We start from the raw sequence: 20426 nt of genomic DNA on the forward strand, positions 1-20426 counted from the left end.
AACTGCCAGACATTCAAGTCTGATTCAGAAGAGGATGTGGAATGAGGGATATTATTGCTAATGTCAGATGGATCTTGGCTGAAAACAGAGAATACCAGAAAGATGTTTCTTGTTCTTTATTGACTATGTAAAGGTTTTCAACTGTGTGGATCATGACAAGCTATGGATAACATTGCAAAAATGGGTATTCCAGAACACAAAATTGTGCTCATGAGGAATCTGTACATAGACCAAGAGACAGACATTTGAACAGAACAAGGGGATAATGAATAGTTTAGTATCAGGGAAGGTATGTTCCAGGGTTATATCCTTTTAACCATATTTGTTTAATCTGAATACTGAGCAAATAATCTAAGGAGCTGGATAATATAAGGAAATCGGAAACAAGATTGGAAGGAGGCTCATTAACAACTTTCGATATGTAGAGAATACAACCTTGCTTGCTGGAAGCAAAGAGGACTTAAAACACTTATTCATGATGATTAAAGACCGGTCTTCAGTGTGACCTGTACCTCAACATATAGAAAAAAATTCACAACTGGAGCAATAAATAGCACCATGGTAAACAGAGAAATGATTGAAATTGTCAAAGACTTCATTTTGCTCGGATCCATAGTCAACATTCAAGCAGCAGTCAAGAAATCAAACAATGTATTTTATTGCACTAAGCAAATCTGCACAAGACCTCTTTAAAGTGTTCAAGAACAAAGATTATCAGTTTGAGGATTCAGGTGCAACTGACCCAAGTCATGATATTTTAAATAGCTACATATGCATGTGAAAGTTTGACAATGAATAAGGATGGCTGTAGAAGAATTAATGCAATTGAATGATGGTGTCTGTTATGAATGTTAAAAGTACTCTGGGCTTCCAGGAGAACAAACAAATCTGTGTTGCAAGAAGTACAGCCAGAATGCTTCTATGAAGCCAGGATGGTGAGACTTTGTCTCTCATATTTCAGACATGCTATCAGGAGGGACCAGCCCTTGGAGAAGGACATCATGCTTGGTTAAAATTGAGGGTTCAACAAAAATGAGAAAGACGGATTGGCACAGTGGCAGCAGCAATGGGTTCGAGTGTAACAACAATAGTGCAGGATCGACAGTATTTAGCTCTGTGCATAGGGTTGCCAATGAGTTGGAACCTTCTAGATGGCACCTACAACAATAACAAAGCTACTGAGTTTGGCAAATATGCCATGTAAAGTATAAAGCAAATATGCCACTTAGAAGACTAAGGTGTGTTGAACCAAACCATGATATTTTAAATGACTTCATATACATGCTAAAGATGGACAACGAATAAGGAAGACTGAAGAAGAATGAATGCCTTTGACTTATGGTGTTGGTGAAGAATATTAAATGTACCACACACAGCCTGAAGAATGAACAAATCTGTGTTGTAAGAAGTACAATTAAGATGCACCTTTGAAGCGTCTCAAGTACTTTGGACATGTCATTAGGAGAAGAACATCATGCTTAGTAAAGTAGAGGGTCAATGAAAAGGAGGAAGACCCTCAATGAGATGGACTGACACAGTGGCTGCAATAATAGGCTCACAATCAAAGAAATGATTATGAGGATGGCTTAGTAACCTGCATTGTTCCATTCTGTTGTATATAGGATGACTATGAGTCTGAACTGTCTCAACTGCATCTAATACTAACCACATATTAAAGAAGGTTGAGTTCAAAGTGGTCTCTTTCTACTTTTTAATTATGCCAAAGGTCAACAATTTCTCTAAAGCAAAGACGAGAAGACAAGAGGGTAGGGAAACTAGTGTACTGAAAATGGAACAACCAGAACACAATTGAGAAAGCTGACAATTGTGAAAACTGTAATTAATGTCACTGAATAACTTGTATAAAAATTGCCAAATGGGAACCTAATATGCAGTGTCAATTTTTACTGAACATATAATAGAATAATATCTTTTTATAGGCACTATATACATGTTTAAGGGAACATAGTGACTCCATAGGATATGCACTGGACAGCAAACCATAAGGTCAATAGTTTGAGCCCAACAGTTACTCTGTAGGATACAGATTGGGCTTTCTGTTCCCATAAAGGTTTAAAGCCTAGGAAACCCTTCACAGGTTCACTATAAGTTGGAACTGACACGGACGGCACTTAACAACATATAAATGTTAGTTGGGTTTTTAGTTTCATCCCTGTTTTCTTCACAGCCACCCAAGTCCTAAGCTTGTAGGAAAGGAGACACTCTAGACACTGTCTGCTAATTTGGCTCAGGGGTTTCAGATCAAGTGCCAGGAGTTGGGCAGGGCTGCAGCAATGGCTAGAACAAAGCTAATGACAGAACTAACCACCCACCCTACCATGTGCCTGTTACCTCAAAGTGGTCTCTTTCTACCTTTAAATTATGCCAAATGTCATATCCATATGAATTGGAAGGTCTCTCATCTCAGCGTTGTTGTTCCCTCCCTGCTCAACAACGAGGAGATGAGTTCCTGTGCCCAGGATTCCTAACATTCGCAGTGAGGAATACAGTAGCAATTACTAGAGTCCTTCAGGGAATGTGGGTCTCCTGAGAGGATCATGCCTCCCAATTGATCGGGCAGCCTTTCCAAGGTGCTGCTCAGAAGTCTGGTCAATATTGGAAGAAGGGTCTAAGACTGGGGCCTAATACAAGACTTCTTTTCCAATGGATCAAATTCTAAACCTGCAGTCACTTTTGCCCTATTTTTGATGTCTCCAGCCATTATAGCCTTTCCACTAGCACATTTACATAAAAGGCCATTTCATGGTAAAAATAGGATGTAAAATAAAGCTTTTGGAAAACGTTTTTCTACGGTTGCTCTGAAGTCGTAGAATAGTTTTTCATTTTATCATAAGTTAACAGTTAAAAGATTATAATAAAACTATACTGCTGAAGGAATGAGCCTGCTTCTTGTCTAAGAGGATGTTTCACTATTTCACCAGTGGTATCATTTTAGCCTAAATTAAGGACATTGAAAAATGGTAACTCCTACATAAAAGGTTAGTAATTAATGGTGTTTTTTGAAGAAGAAATTCTGAGATCTATTGATATTTTTTTCTTCTTTTTAACAGTAAGACTTCCCATAAATAAAAAAGGTAACTTTTTAACCAGTGAAAGGAATGTACAGTTCTGGAAGACACAAATACAGGGGCATCAGAAGACAGGGAAGATGAAAAGACTGATCTGAAGGGGAGTACAGATGCCAGGGAGGTCAACAACATGGATCCCAAAGACAGAGGAAGGAGCAAGGAAAGACAATGGTGCAGGGGTGCTAGAAAGCAAGTCTATTGCTATTTTTAATCATTGAATGTATATTGTAGGATATGCTTTATGAAAATAAGTTTTAGATGATATATATATATATAGGAGTCCTGGTGTGGTGCTGTGGACTAATGTGTCAGACTGCACAGTCGTTTGAACTACAAGGTCGGTGGTTCAAGCTCACCAGCTGCTCTTTGGAAACCCTACACAGGGTTGCTATGGGTCGGAATTGACTCGATGGTACTTCACAACAACAATACAACATATATATGTGTATATATATAGTAAATATTATAAATATATATGTATATACATATATATGTTGTGTTGTAAATATATATGTAAGCAATATTTACAGTATATTCTGATGTGGTGCTGGACTGGACTAAAAAATAGATTTGAAGCACAAGGTCATGGTTCAAGCTCACCAGCTGCTCCTTGGAAATGCTATACAGGGTCGCTATGGGTCAGAACCCACTTGACAGCATTTAATAACAACAACAATTAATATACTATTCAATATCTGTGTTTATTTCTATATCTACATAGATGTATTTAAGAAGTTTTCCTAGCTAAGCTTAGTGAGGTGATTACCACACTCTAACTGCACCCACTTCTCACTTTTTGACACAATTAGGTTCCAAAGGCCAGGTTGTTATGTTAAATGAGAATTTCGCAAGAGTCCACCATATTTAGCTCACCATCTGTCTTGCATCTTGGGATGTGCTTGGCACGCCATGCCCCTCTTACTCATCATTCCTTTCACACCACCAAGAAGCCTACACTGGTCAGGGTGGTAGTGGTTGACTGTTGTTCATTGTCCCCTGCCTGCCGGTGACTGTCCTGAGAAGAGACCCTGCTCGTGTTCCATTTGCCCCTGCCCTGCTACATTCCTCCTTGTTTTGCCATGCCTCTCCCTGTCTGCTCACAATCTCATGTCATCTGCCATCACCCTGTGCACTTTGTGGTCCAACTACGACATTGCAAATATAAGGGAGAAAGTGTCAGGCCTCTGGTATATTGATTGAGGAGGTGGCCTGTGGAGGGCACCCTCGGCCTGACTAAGGTCCTGAGAGGGGCCCAGACCATCAGACACTATCTGAGAATTAAAAAAAAAAAAAGTTGCACATGCAATAACAAGATAGTTGATTAGTGAGGAGTCTATTCTAAAAACACTATTTATTTTAGCTTATCTTGATCTTTTAAACCTTACCAATTAACAGAGAATCTCACTTTTGTTTGTATGTTGTTGCTGTTGTTAAGTGCCACCGAGTTGATTCCGACCCATAGCGACCCTATATAGGGTTTCCAAGGAGCTTGAACCACCAACCTTGCAGTTCAAATGACTTTGCAGTCTGACCGATTAACCCACAGCACCATGCCAGGACTCCTATGTTTATACTGGGAAGCACACTATGGATTTTTTAACTGTAGGATAAAAATTCTACATTTGCTTTGAGATAGCAACCACATCACATGCTACAGATATAAGTTAGCAACCATTTGTGGACACACACAAAAAAAACCCTGACAAAAGTGATATTTTGTAAGAAAATTCTAAAGTCAGCTGGAAAGTTCTGGTTTTAGACACCTACAAGCAATTCAACTGACCTTTTGGAATTTGACCTATTGTATTTAGTTCCAGAAAAATAAGCAAAGTAAAACAATCCATGTAGCCCTTAGGGATCTGTCAAAAGTCTAGGGTTAAGAAGAAAGGAGGAGGATGGAAAAACAATGAGACAGACTATATCTGTCCCAAGGCACCTTCTGGAGTTTCAGTTAAGCAGTTAAAACCCATTTTATCTGTTCTTCAACACAGCAAACAGATGCACTGACACCCAAGCTAGACCACAAGCAGTTTGCATTTCATTTTTCATAAAAGTTTCAAACAGCCAACTCTTCCTACTGAGACAGAACTTTTCATCAGGGCAAAAATATAATATAGAGATTTTTAAAAGATTCCTCACTCAGAAGGTTTCATTATGCTAGACAAGGTGGAGGAAAATGTCAGCTCAACAGTAGCAAGAAAAATGTTCAAATTCCTGTGTTTCACTCATCTTTCAGCTAGCATACAGGGCCTTCGCTAATTTTATTTTTGACAGTTCCTTCATTGCCCTCATCATTTTTGTTTGTTTTTAAATCCAGGACATTTGTCTATCTTTGATTAATTAATCAGAAAGATGATATGGACCATGCATATTTTTAATAGTCACTGCCAAGGAAAACATTTTGTACTCATAGGACCAAAATAAAATATTGACCTTGATTTAAGCCCCACAAGGCTTCATCATATTAGTGCAAAGAAAAGAACATGATTTTAATGCATATTTGAGAGAAAATAAGGAGATCATATAGTTGCTTTTCCTTGCTGTTAAAGAAAATCTGAACGCTTTTTAAAAGGAGCAAGTTTTCTTTGAGGAGCATTTAACATTTAGAGTTGTACAATGTACATTAAATAAATACATATTTGTTGGGTGTATTTTAATTGTCAAGCCCTGTGTTGGGATCTGGATATAGAGTGGTGAACAAAACATATCTGGGCCTTCTCCCTCTTGTCAGACTACAAAAAAAAAAAATAAAATAAAATAAGAAAAACCATTGTAACTCATTCTGATAACTGTCAGCAAGAAAGAAACCTTAAGCTCTAATAGAGATGACCTACTTTCGATATGGTAGCCAGAGAAGATCTTTCTAAGGCTAATGTATTTAAAATAAGATCTATTGAATGAGAAGAGAAGCTAGTCCATCAACTGGCAAATCTGAAAGCTACCATTTCTGGAGAAAAGTCTTCAAGGGATGAAGTTATTATGCCATTTCTAATAAATCTGAGGAAGTCAAGAGAAAATGTTTTCATATTCCAGATTGCTTGGAGCTACTATCTCAGAGCTACAATTCTAAAACTCAAGGTATAATTTTACCACTGGAAAGTTGCTGTGGCTTTCTTATTTAAAAGGAAATGGCCCAAAGGACTTTGGTAACAGTACTTGAAAAACAACAAAATGTGGCAGAATAATTACCCCAGAAAGATTTTCTTTTCTATTATATGTTTTTTGCCCACTGTGTTTACTGTAATCCAACTAATTAAACTTATATAGAGATTTTAGAATAGGACTAATAACTTATTTAATAGACGTGTTTATTGAAGAAACATGACTAAAGTTTACTTATCTAGGAGGTTACATACCCAAGGAATTTAAACAATCGAATTATTGTAAGGGTATTTCAAACAATGACGCTTCATTAAGAAGTCAACTGATTATAATAAATGAACTCTTTGCTGTGGTGAGCAGGTGGTGAACGGGAGTGGCCTACTTACTGAGAGAGGTCTAATCCTTGAACAAGGTAGTTCTGATTATAATAGAAAGAACAAAACGAATCTGTCTGATACTCTTTCATATTGTTAAAGCTTAAACACACATGGTGTTGGTGGTGGTTATGTGTGGTAGAGTCGATTCCACTCACAGTGTCCCTGCATGGGGTTTCCGAGGCTGTAAATCATTATGGAACCAGAACGCCCGACCTTGAGTTTAGTTTCCAACTGCTGACCTTGAGGTTAGTAGACCTACTTGTAACCACTATGCCACCAAAACTCCTTTAAACAAACATACAAAAGTAAACGATATAAATGTATGTAAGAGTGTATATAAGTGGCCCTGGTTATGCAGTTAAGAGCTCTGGTGGTGCTGCAGGATAAGCACTGGACTGCTAATCATAAGGCCGTGGCACAGTGTCTCCGAGGGAGAAATATGAGGTTGTCCCATAAAGACGCACAGTCTCAGAAACTCTGTAAATTATTATTGTCAGTCAGAATCGACTCAATGACACTGGACTTGATTTTCTTGGGATTTGAAGTTGCAGTTGGAGCTCTGATGGCTTCTAACTGAAAGGTTGGTGGTTTGAATTCACTTATTGCTCCACAGGCAAAGATGAGGCAGTTTACTTGTATAAAGGTCTACAGCATAGAAGCCCTATGGAGCAATTCTGCTTTGTCCTATTTGGTTGCTGTGACATAGAATCAACTTGATGGCAATAGGTTTTGAATGTTGTACATATGTGTGTGCATACAGATGTGCATATATGTAAACACACATATGAAACTATTTTCAAACATAAATATATGTGTGTATGTATATTTGAAATGGAGCTCTGGTAGCGTAGTGGTTACGAATCGGGCTGCGAACCACAAGGTCAGCGGTTTGAAACTACCAGCCGCTTCACAGGAGAAAGATGAGGCTTTCTACTCCCGTAAAAATTTACACCCTCGGAAACCCTGTACAGGGTCGCTATGGGTCGGAACCGATTCAACGGAACTTACCAACAACAACATGTATATTTGAACACACGTATATGTAGACATAGCTCTGGTAGCATAGTGGTCACGAGTCGGGCTACCAACCTCAAGGTCAGCAGTCCGAAACTACCAGCAGTTCTATGGAAGAAAGATGAGGTGTTCTGCACCTGTAAAGATCTACAGCCTCAGAGATCCTGTGCAGGGTCACTTATGAGTTGGAACCGACACCATGGTACTTAGCAACAACAACATATATAGACATAGGTCATTGACTACTGAGCTACTAAGTAGGAGATATTGCCCATACATCGAATGTAACAGAAATCTGAAAAAGACATGCATAGTAAGAATAAGCAGATGATACTGACAGATTTTTCCAAAGTATGATTGTGTTATTCAGTCTAAAATGTTCTCCAGGTCTTTTAACAAACCTTGATAATAGCTGATCATAATCTGTCCCCTCTGTAGAACAATGGGAATTTCTTGGTAAATAAAAGTCTTAAGCAGTCTAATTATTGGAAATTTTCATTTTTAAAGAAATGACTATAGAAATTCTAATTTCTAGCAAAAAAACTAATAGGCAAAATATGGTCATTATACTGTTATTAGACTTGCTGCAAATTATTTTCAGATATTTTGATTTTCATCTAAGATGTTTTGATCAATGCTAAGACATAATGTTCATTCAATTGGCATGGTAATTTTAAATAAAAGTTTTCCTAGGATGTCTTTTAAGAGTCCGTGGGTGTTGCAAGTTTTTAAGCAATCAGATACTAGCCTCAAGGTTGGAGGCTGGCATCCACATTGGAAAGAAGGTCTGGTAACCTACATTCAAAAACAGTCATTGCAAACCTGAAGGAACACAGTTGTACTCTGACTCACATGCGGTCACCATGAATTGCAATGGATTTAAAGGCAGCTGTTTGTTTTAATATACTTCAGAACATATACTTTTTTTTTAAATAACATATACTTTTTAATGGTCAAAGCCACATGCTATTGCTGCAGTAAAGCAACTTTACAGCCCATCGCATTAACCTACAGCGCCACACCAGGACTCCAAAGTCATATAGGTACATTGCATCACGCTTTCATTTAAAAAACCCTTCTGAAAAGGGCAGTGGCTTTTGCCCATTCCCTTTCCATTGTCTGTTACCTAGTGGCACAGGACTCATAATGACTTTGTACAGGGTTTCCAAGGAGTGGCTGGTGAGTTTGAACAATCGACCTTTTGGTTCAAACCAACTTTGCGGTCCAGTATTTATCCTCCAGTGCCACACCAGGACTCCATAAACTTCTTTGTTGTTGTTGTTGTTATGTGCCATCGAGTCGGTTCCGACCCATAGCGACCCTGTATAGGGTTTCCGAGGGTGTAAATCTTCTTAGAACAAATAAATTTTATCTTAGTATTCTCGGGATGAAATACAGTATCTGACACACACTTAGTGCTTTGTAATTATATTACAAATGAATAAAATAGTTTTTTAATAGCAAGAATAAAACAATCAGTGATAAAAGATACTGATACTGATGCTTTCATGATAAATTAGGAAATAGATATAATTTTCAAGAAACGTAATTTTCAATGAAGAGCTCATATAAAAAAAAAACATCAGTTATTTCCTTACTTTCTTTGTTTTGCCCATTGCCTTCAGGATGGAAAGATTTAGGTCTTCAAGTGCTGCTAGTACATTCTCATATTCACCCAAGTGCTGAGAAAAATATTCTGAAACGTGAAAACACAGAAATAAATACATGTTTAAGTATTCATAAACAACAAAAAAACTAAAATTATTAGCTCCATAATGAGTAAAACAAATAAAAGTTATCTATAAATGAAAACTGGAAGGTTTTCAAATGAGATGAACTGAGGTGTCAGTTGTTGTTGTTAGGTGCCTTCAAGTCAGTCCTGACTCCTGGCAGCCTTCTGCACAATAGAATGAAACACTGCCCAGTCCTTCACCTACCTCACATTCATTGCTAAGCTTTGAGTCCATTGCTGCTGCCACTGTACCCATCCATCTCGTTGGGAGTCTTCCTCTTTTTCACTGACCCTCCAATTTATCAAGCATGATGTCCTTCTTCAGGGATTGATCCCTCCTGATAATATGGCTGAAGTATGAGAGATGAAGTGTGGCCATCCTGGCTTCTAAGGAACATTCTGGCTGTACTTCTTCCATAACAGATTTGTTTGTTCTTTTGGTGGTTCATTTTGCCTTTAATATTCTTCTTCAACACCATAACTCAAATGCATCAATTCTTCTTTTTTAAAATGAAAATACACTCATTTTAGTAAATGAAAAAAAAAAAAAACCCACAAAAATAAGCTACAATTGTTATCTTTATCTTGAAGAAATATTCTTTCCTACAAATAGGAAAAAAAAATGTATCTGATCTATCAGCAAGACTGTTTCAATAAAAAATTGTTCTCAATTACATGTTATTATAGATCAGAATAGGGTAGTAATTTCAGGGGGAAAAAAAGCTACATTTTATGGGACACTTTTCAAGAAGGTAAGCTCTCAAGGTAGGAATCAGTACTGCTGTAAAAACCAGGAGAGAAGTCTCCATTGCCACCTCCTATGCACCTGCTCCTGTCAATTTGGGTGGAGAAAAATGCAGGCTCATCACATTTTTCAACTGGTAGGAATAAATAATACACTGGATATCACAATTAAAATAAGAAAGATGGAAACACACAGGGGTCCTACGTTAATAAACACAACCTTGTATTTACTTACAAAACTGATTATATATTTCTAAAATGAGAAAAATCTGGCATAAGAGAAATCCATATATTGAAAAGATCTAGAGCTTTCCCTTAATAAATTAATGGTCCTCATCGTTAATGAGACTTTGCCAAGAGATGAACTGCATTTTGTTAAGGTTTCTCTTCAATGTATTATACTGACTGAAAAAAATGGAAATGGTAAATATAATCACACATGATCTAGTGCTGTGGACTTGATTCTGATTCCTAGCAACTATGTAGGGCCCAATACAACTGCCCCACAGGGTTCCCAGGTCATCAGTCTTTACAGAATCAGACTGCCACATCTTTCTCCCACAGAGCAAGAAGCTGGTGGATTTGAACCTCTGAAACTTCGGTTAGCAGACAAATGCTTTAACAATTGTGCCACCAAGGTTCCTCTTAATTACATATAAGCCACTGGGATACATTTCAGAATGATCACTGAAACTTCCTTAATTAATTTGTATAACCCTCCAGATGGAATTCTTTGTTGATATTTAAATAACAAATGGAAAGCACCCTTGTCTGATTTATCAATGCACAGACTTCTTTAGAGAAGAAAGAAAACACAAGTGAGCAATAAATCAGTTCTAGATTGTGGTTGTCAAAATACAGTCTATTTAGCCATGAATTAAATACAAACATGTTTGTGGCAAAAAGCAAAATGCATTACTTATTGTACTTTCCTTAAAAATAGTAAGTGGTGCAAATCACATCATTTAAAGCAGGGATGGGGAACATCGGCCCACTGGCTATATAAGACCCTTGAAATTATTTGCTCTGTTCCCACAGAGGCAATCACAGTTCTAGCCATCACAATGTTGTTGTTGTTTTTGTTGTTAAGTGCCATCACGTTGATTCTGACTCAGGGATCCTGCATAGGTTTTCTGAGGAGTGGCTGGTGACTTTGAAACTACAAATCTTGTGGCTCAAACAGATCCTGAGGTCAAGTGCTTTTCCTACTGCACCACACCAGGATTCCGTTCATCTCATGGTTGTTGTTGTTAAGTGCCGTCGCATCAGTTGGAATGCATAGCGACTCGTATACGGTTTTCAAGAAGAGGCTGGTGGGTGTGAACCTCCGACCTTGCAGCTCAAACTGACTTTGTGGTCCAGCACAAATGATTTCATGCCTAATAAAGCACAAGAGATGGATAATAACTAAAGGCTTTGGTGCTGACACCTATCTAGCCTTCATTCATCTATTTGTTCATTCCAACCGGCTAGGAAATGGTTCGAGACAAACAACCACTCCCCTGAAATATATTAGATAGCAAAGGAAATTACTCTGAGAAGAGAAAGAATTAAAACACCCATGTCCTGTATGCATTTGAGTTATGGTGTTGGAGGAGAATATTAAAAGTACCATGGACTGTCAAAAGAACAAACAGATCTGTGTTGGAAGACATATAGTCAGAGTGCTCCTTGTAAGCCAGGATGGCCAGACTTCGTCTCTCAAACTTTAGACATATGGTCAGGAGGGACCAGTCCTGGGAAAGGATATCATGTTTGATAAAATGGAGGGTCAGAGAAAAAGAGGAAGACCCCCAGCGAGATGGACTGGCATAGTGGCAGCAGTGATGGGCTTGGGCGTAGCAACAATTGTGAGGTTAGCCAGGACCGGGCAGTGTTTCATTTTGTTATGCATAGGGTCACTATGAGTCAAGTCATGGATAGGAAGCTAGGTTGAGAATATAGGAGTAAGATTTATTTGAAGGTGGTGTAGCTCAGTGCCATTCAAATTGTTTTACGACTTAATAACTTGGGCCTGTGTCTGGAAGTCAGGGTAATGGATTCAAAGAGACAGTTAGATGAAAGAGGTAGAGACATTTCAGTGTTCATCGATTCAGTCCACTATTTAACAGACATTTATGTAGTGACACTATAGGATAAGCATTGTACCACAAGGCCATTTGAACCATAAAGCTAGTCATTCAGCCCCAGATAGTCACTCCTTGGAAACCCTGTACATGATCGCTGAGTGGGGACCAACTTGGTGGCACTTAATAACAATATCAACAGCAGTGTACTAGGTAGGAAGCCTGTGATGTTGTTGTTATGTGCTGTCGAGTTGATTCTAACTCATAGTGATCCTGTATAGGGTTTGTGAGAAGTGGTTGGTGAGTGTGAACCACCGACTTTGAGGTCTAGTGCTTATCCTGCTGCGCTACACCAGGACTCCAGGTAGGAATCCTTAGTAGTTTGGCTGTGAACTAAAAGTAGTTAGGACTGTTTGGCTGTGAACTAAAAGATCAGCGGTTCCAGCCTACCCAGAGATGCCGCTGAAGAAAGGCTTGACAATTTATTTCTGAAAATTCAGTTAGTCAAGACCGTATGGAGCATAGGTTTACTCTAGCACACATGGGACTGCCATGGTAAGCAATGGACTTCTAACTGCAAGGCTAGCAGTTCAAATCCACCAGCTCTTTGTTGGAAGAGATATGAGACTTTCTGCTCCTGTGAAGATTGATATCCTTGGAAACCCTATACAGGGTCATTATGAGGGGGACAGGAGTCGATGACAGTGGGCTTGGTTGTTTTTAATGTGCCAGAATACAGGATACAGGAGTTTGGGATACAAAGATGAAAAGACAGAAGATGATACTGTAGGATAAGCACCAGATTGTGAACTGCAACGTCAGCAATCCAAACACATCAGCCACTCTTTGGAACCCCTATATAGGGTGGCTATGAGTTGTAGCTGAATTAAAGGCATTTAATAACAACAATTAACAGTGGTACAATGGTTAAATGCTCAACTGCTTACTGAAAGGTTGATGGTTCAAACCCAACCAATGGCTGCATGGGAGAAAAGCTTGGAAATCTATTGCCATAAAAATTACAACCGAGGAAATCCTATGCGGTCATTTTACTCTATCCTATGGGGTCTCTATGAGTCTAAACTGATTCAGCAGCACCGACCAGCAACAAAAATATGTAGAGGAGTTAGGCATTCCAACAAACGACTGCAATACTCCTAATCAATAAGAGACCAGGTGAATCCAAGCACAGGGCAGGGAACATCCAAGTCTGCCTGGGAAAGTCAGAGAGAACGTCCCAACAAGGACTAACTTAACAAACAGATATATCTTCACCTACTGGACAGTCAGAGGAAAGATACTGTTAAGTGCTGTTAAGTTGGTTCCAACTCATAGTGACCTTGTATAGGGTTTCTAAGGAGAGGCTTATGAGTTTGAACTGCTGACTTTGTGGTTCACTATCCAGTGCTGATCCTATAGCACCACACCAGGAGATAGCTCCTGTAAACAAGGGCATGGAAGCAGTGGCATCTTGTTATGGTTGGAGGAGTATGTGTAATTCATCACTTCTAATCCTGGAGTGGCGCTGGGGCACAATGCACGGCACTACATGGTCAGTTTGGTAGGCCACTCCTTGGAAACCCTTTATAGGGTCTCTACAAATTGGAATCAACTTGATGGCACTTAACCACCACAACAACAAGACCACAAAGGACAGGACTGGAAAGTAATTGAAGACAGGAAAGGCAAGATGCAAAATTTTAACAACAAGCAAAACTACATGTGTTGGAAGTATTTCTTCCTAGAAAGTCTGAATTTTATCCTTGCATCTAGACCAGTGTTTTTATTTATCTGTATCAGAACTCTCTTAGGCCCCACTACTCAATACGTGGCTTGTCAACCAGCAACATCAACATCACCTAAGAACTTATTAGAACACCACATGCCAGGCCCACCAGACTGACTGAATCAGAATCTGCATTTTAATAAGATCCCAGGTGATGGGTATGTACATTAAAGATTGAGACTGCTCTGCTCTAGGGAACTTAAAATGCAGATTATTGAAAAAGTTTCAGACCTATTAAATCAGATTCCCAGAAGGGAGTGAAGCTGAGGAGTCATCCTTACAGGCTACCTAGGAGTTTCTGATGCAGATGAAATTTTGAGAACCAACCACTAGGGGATTTAGGAACAAATTTGAAACATAGACAAACATCCTCAAATTTGTCTGTTACAAAGATGATCCTGAATGCAAGGTAGAAAGTTTGGGAAATACTGTGATATCATGAGGGAAAACAAAGAAAGCATCAGTTTCCAGGGTGATTTACCTGAACATACTAGGGCCATGGGCAAAGCCATAGGTGTAAAGCATAGAGGTCATACCAAAGCTTTGATGTAAAAGGGAGAGAGGGCCCTAGCATTTCAGCAGTATGTTTGCAAACTCAAGATGTGGCAAGGAGGCAATAAGGTCAGTGATGGCCTTAACAGAAGCTGAGCTGGGACTAAAGTTTCATTAATTCTATTGTGACTCATGTTTTGCATTTGAATTACAATACCCATGTGAGCTAGGTGAATGTTATTTTTCCTTAACTGTGGCATTAAAGTGAGACAGAGAAAGGCTCAGATAAAATATTGCTTTCTTGAAACCCTTATTTTTTTTGTTAAGAGAATAACTTCTTGGAACAAAGATGCACTTTTACTGAAACCTTATATGGGCTGCATGCTGTTGTTAAGTGTTGTCGAGTTGGTTCTGACTTATAGCAAACTCGTATAGGGTTTCCAAGGAGCAGCTGGTGGGTTTGATCTGCCAACCTTGTGGTTAGCAGTACAGTGCTTGTCCTACAGCACCACACCAGGAGCCAGTATTCTATATAGGAGAGAAAATAACTGAGATGCAAGAGATTTAAAACACCCACACCCAGAGTAAGGGCATCACTCAGGAATCTAGGGGCATAGGTTATTTAAGGAGGTATAGAACAGTGTCACTCAAATTGTCCTGCAATGTGATCACCAGGGGATATATGCCAGGTGGCCACTGTCCCAATGGCTTGAAAGAGGACAGTAAAGTCTTTGGATTTTCTAGTATCCAGATTTGTCTTTTAGCACTGCTCAGGCAAGCTGCTCACTGCAAACTAGTGCTGCCCAGCCATCTGACCAGAAGTGCCTACAGCAAGAGTTACGAAAACAAACTTTGTAAGGCATTAATAACTTTTTTTTTTTTGAGAGTTCCCAGAACCCTAAGTGTTTCTGTATCAATCCTAATTATATACTTGAACTATGAAAATAGCTCAGTGTTAACAGACAACAATTAAGCAGATGAGAATTTAGACCATTAAATATATTTAACCTAACCACAAAGTTTTCTTACAGTATGCTTTCAGACCAAGTACATGAGTTTTCCTTGCAACTATTCTTCATCCATCCATAAATATCTCAACATATTTGACTGTATAGGATTTCTGAGGATGTAAATTTTCTTGGGAGAAAAAAGCCTCATCTTTTCCCCAAGGAGTGGCTGGTGGGTTTGATTTATGAAAGTTTCAATTGGACAGAGTCAGATTATGAAAAAAAATTACAAACTGGGTAGGGTCAGTAAGTCATAATTATGCTCCAATGTGTTTTGGATCAGAGCTAAAGATGGCACAAATACAAAGCCAAAGGCTCAGTGCAATCATTAAAATTGTTTATTGACTGGCAGGAACAAAGTATGTGGCATATTGGCAATGCTGTAGGATAAGCACTGAACTACTAACCACAAGATCATCAGTTCAAACCCACCAACCACTCCTCAGGAAAAAGATGAGAATTTTTGCTCCCGTAAAGATTTGCAGCCTCTGAAACCCTATACAGGGTCACTATGGGTAGGAACTGACTTGATAGCACCTAACAACAACAATGTCACAGTGTTGGAAAGGCCTTCACAATTCTAAGGGAAGAATTAATAATCTTTGCTTTCCTATACACTGCTGGTAGGTGTGCACCCTCAAAGAACTTCTGTCCTGAAAATTACTGTTTTAAGAATCAAGCATACTGAAATACTTATACACAAGTGTAACAAGAATACCTGCAAGGTTGTTTCCATGCTGTTCGTCCTAGTGAAAAGTTGGAAACCACCTAAAAGTCCACTAAAAGAGACTTGACTGAAAATATCAAGGTACAACAAGACTCTAAGTAGCCTTTTAAAGAAAATGAGCCATAATAGCATACAGTTATAAGAAATTTATTCCTAATAATCACATGGTATGACTTCACTGTTGGAAAACACATACAAATATATCAATGTCGATATTTGCATGAAATTTCTGGAAGGAGATGTTCCAAGCAGTTAATAGTGGAGACAAGTACCAGGCAGACAGAGATGAATCAGAGACAGATTTTAACATGTTATTTTATATCTCAACATCCTTCTACATGTTGCATTAAAAAAATTAACATGCTACATCAAAAAATAGGCAAAATTAAAATTTTATTTTAAGAGATTTTGATTTCTAGATTAATAATTTAATAACCTCAGAAATTAAATAAAAGCCACAGGATGGAATTTTTAGATGCTTCAAACTTTTAACTGACTTCTACCAGAGAGTACAAGGAACTCCCAAATCTACTTTCCATGACAACCAAGCTCTGCCCCTCCCATGAACAAAGAAAAACGTGTGCTGGATGTAAGCTGACACATTTCACTTGCTAGCACTGAAACAGTTGGCTTTAATTGGAATCCAATTTAAATATTTACTTTATATTCACAAAATAATGAGAACTGAAACTACACTCTGGTAATTAAAATGCATATTCTTGAATAGAGAGAAAGGATTACAGAACATGATTGAAAGCCCAATCATTGGATTAAAATATACAGAGTAGTCTGTAGAAATAGAACCCCAAATACAAATTCCCTAACTAAATCTAAGTAGTTCTGATTGTGGTGCTTTAAGGCAACCACTGGATTACAAGGTTGGTTTGAACCACAAGGATGGCAGTTCAAGCCCACCAGCCACTCCTTAGAAAATCTATACAGGGTTGCTAGGAGATGGCACAGACTCAACAGCACTTAACTAGAACAACTCAAATTACTGGGGAAGTCATAGCCATAGTGTTTTCTCTAAGTACAGAGTAGGTTTCTAAGCTATTTTCCTTTATTATATGGAAAAAAACAGATTCCAAAATTATTTTTGAAGAGGATATAGTGGAGATACACTATCAGACTTTAAAATTTAAGTACTTTTAAGGGAAGAACAGAGGACAATACAATATTCCTTACTACAAAAAACAAATAGGAAACACTTATTATCATTGGGTCACTTCTGGCTCATGGAGATCCTACATTACAGAGTAGAAATGCTCCTGAGGGCTTCCTTGGCTGTAATCTTTATGGAGGCAGATTGTCAAGTCTTTCTTTGGTGGGGTTGCTGGGTGGGTTCAAAACACCAACCTTTAGGTTACTGGCTGATCCTAAACCACTTGTGCCACCCAGAGACTTAACATTCCTTAATAACAGTAACAACTAAAACAAAGAAGAGACCCTCAATATTTTGATGTTAAAAGTCCTTATTAGGTGCTTTCTCATGAGTCATGTCTACCCAAGCAAAGTTCAGTGGAGAACAAAAAGAATTATCTGGGTAATTTGAGGAAAAGATAACTTGTAACTGAAATATCTATACATTTGAGGCAAATGAAATTATTCCTCGTGGACTTATTAAACTAATCTCAAGTCTCTCCTTTACCTTTGCACTTCACTGGTACCTGCACATGGAAGAGTGGTCCTGGTCTCTGGTCTTACCTTTATGGTGATTGCTTCTCATCACTTTAGCCTGGTGACCTAGGTTCTTTAGGAGCCCTTTTCACATCTTAAACCCCATTGCTTTACAGTCGATTCTAACTCATAGCAACCTCGTAGTGCAGAGCAGAACTGCCCCACAGGCTATAAATCTTTACAAAAACAGACTGCCACATCTTTCTCCAGCAGAGCAGCTGGTAGATTTGAACCATCAACCTTTGGATTAGCAGCTAAGAGCTTTAACAGCTGCACTACAAGACTCCATTGGCCCCTTAGTATAGTTGAATAACCATGCATGGATGATACCATAGCCAGATAGTATATGAATGCACATTAAGATTTTTAAAAATAAGTTTTTTTATTGCAAATTAAGTGATAGTTTATACGGGAGAACATCAGTTTTACACTAATGGTTTTATTGCAATGATTACAATCTCCTCTGTGCATCATCATTCAATGGTATTTGATTCTATTCCTTCAGGATTTTGGGGGAGGAGGGGTGGGGAGGGTGTACACAAAAACACTTAGGAATATATAATCATTTAAGCAACCAAAGGGCACATTCTGCAAGCCTGCCTCCTGGCTATCACCACACAGCCTTTCTCTTTCTGTAAGTCTAGAGTCTTCAGCAAGGAAGCATATTAGGATTTGGTCTGTTATTCTCTGATGCTGTTTCCTAACTAATAAAAGCGTCATCTGCTTGCTATTAAAACACCTTGCTTCTGCATTAAAAAAAAAAAAAAATTAAGTAGGATTCTTCTTCCTGAGTCTGGGATAGACACTGTGTAGGAACAGGAATATCGAATATTTATGATCATGGAATATTTTAAGACTCATAGTTGATGATTATCATATTAGCTTTGTTCAGAAACCCTGGATTCAGATATTCTTTTAAAATGGAAGACAAATATTCTTCTTCTTATTTTTTTTTAACTTTGTTGTGAATTGAATGAAGAGAAGATCATCAGTTTAATATTCAATAAGCCATACATTTTGCTTTACTACATGGTTGCAATCCCCTCCAGGTAAAACTCCCTTTGGGGTTATATTTCTACAGACTAGTGTGCATTTTTTACTCCAATGATTTACCTCTATTCACTTTAGCTATAGCATTCCTCCGTGTCTCCCACTACCTTCATCTTTTCTCTGCTAACTTCCCTCTTGTTGTATACTGTTTGCCCTGTCACCCATGTTAACATGGCCTAACCCTAGCCTTACCCCTCTCACCCACCCCCCCAGTAACCATCATGGATTGTTTCTTTTATCAAGAAAACCTTTTTTTTCAAAACTTTATACAACACTGGTTTCATACAATGTTTGTCCTTTTGTGATTAATTTCACTCAGCATAATGTCTTGCAGGTTCAACCATACTGTGAAGTGTTTCACAGATTCATCATTATAATTCAGCATTTTGTAGTGTTCCATTATATATGTATGTACCAAAGTTTGTTTAACCTTTCATCTGTTGATGGGCATTTAGGCTGTCTCCATCTTTTTGATATGTGTCTTATAGACAGCATATTGAAGGATCTTGTTTTCTTATTCATTCTGCTCCTTAAGTCTCTTGGCTAGTACAATTAATCCATTTACATTCAGTGTAATTATCAATAGGTATGAATTGATTGTTGTTAGTTTTATGTGTGTTTTTTTTTGTGTGTGTTTGTGTATGTGTGTGGTGCTGCTATATTCTTTGTTCCACATAATTTTCTATGCTGAGTTCATTTTGTTTGTGGGTTTTCTTCATTTTCATTTCTGTTGAGTTAATGTTTAAAAAGTCTTTCTGATTTTTGTCTTTTTTTTATCTTGATATGTTGGTGGATTATTTCTCTTTGAGGATGCTCTGTAATTTACTAATATCTTCCCTGCTTAAAACAGTCTGTTTTACCTTGAAATCTACTTGACTTCCTTGCCATTTGGAAGTTCTGTATCTACACTATTCCCTCTTTTTGTTTTCAAGTTGACTTCTTTATACATTGATATCTCTAGATCCCTATTTTGAGTCTTGTAGGTTTCATATACTTCTATATCTGGATTGCCGCTGCTCCAATGTCAGTTTGTCAATGTGGCTTGTGAGTTGCTGTGATTCTGGAAGCTATGCCACCAGTATTTTAAATACCAGCAGGGTCACCCATGGTGAACAGGTTTCAGATGAGCTTCCAGACGAAGACAGACTAGGAAGCAGGAGTGATGAACTATTTCCAAATATTTAGTCACTGAAAACCTTATGAATAGCAGAGAAACACTGTCAGATACAGTGCTGAAAAATGAGCCCCACAGGTTGGAAGACACTCAAAATGTGACTGGGGAAGAGCTGCCTCCTCAAAGTAGAGTTGACCGTGATGATGCAAATGGCCAGTTGTTTACCAGTCAGCCTTCCTCTCTTGCTGTCCCTATCTGACCTCTCCTCCATCTCTACCATTTTTTCTGAAGCTCAGGCTGCCAGAATTTTCATCTGTGTCTGTCTTATTTTTTCTCTTGTATCTTTGTTGTAGAGGGTCCATGTAGGGAACCTACCTAGTCTGCAATATTCAAGATTACTATTCTTAAAGATTAAAAAGGCTTTTTTTGATGGTCTGGTAAACTAGAGA

At 38.3% G+C, this 20426-nt stretch overlaps 1 protein-coding gene across 1 annotated transcript in view; it reads right to left on the bottom strand.

The window, feature by feature from the left end:
* Positions 1–20426, bottom strand: part of NECAB1 (N-terminal EF-hand calcium binding protein 1) — a 242816-nt gene that overhangs the window by 121033 nt on the left and 101357 nt on the right. Inside the window, exon 5 of the mRNA XM_006859227.1 lies at positions 9181–9278. Coding sequence (XP_006859289.1) covers positions 9181–9278 — 98 coding nt within the window. The remainder of the gene's footprint in view (positions 1–9180; positions 9279–20426) is intronic.

The sequence above is a fragment of the Chrysochloris asiatica genome, unplaced genomic scaffold (genome assembly GCF_000296735.1).
Source record: "Chrysochloris asiatica unplaced genomic scaffold, ChrAsi1.0 scaffold00031, whole genome shotgun sequence".
NCBI classification, from domain to species: domain Eukaryota; kingdom Metazoa; phylum Chordata; class Mammalia; order Afrosoricida; family Chrysochloridae; genus Chrysochloris; species Chrysochloris asiatica.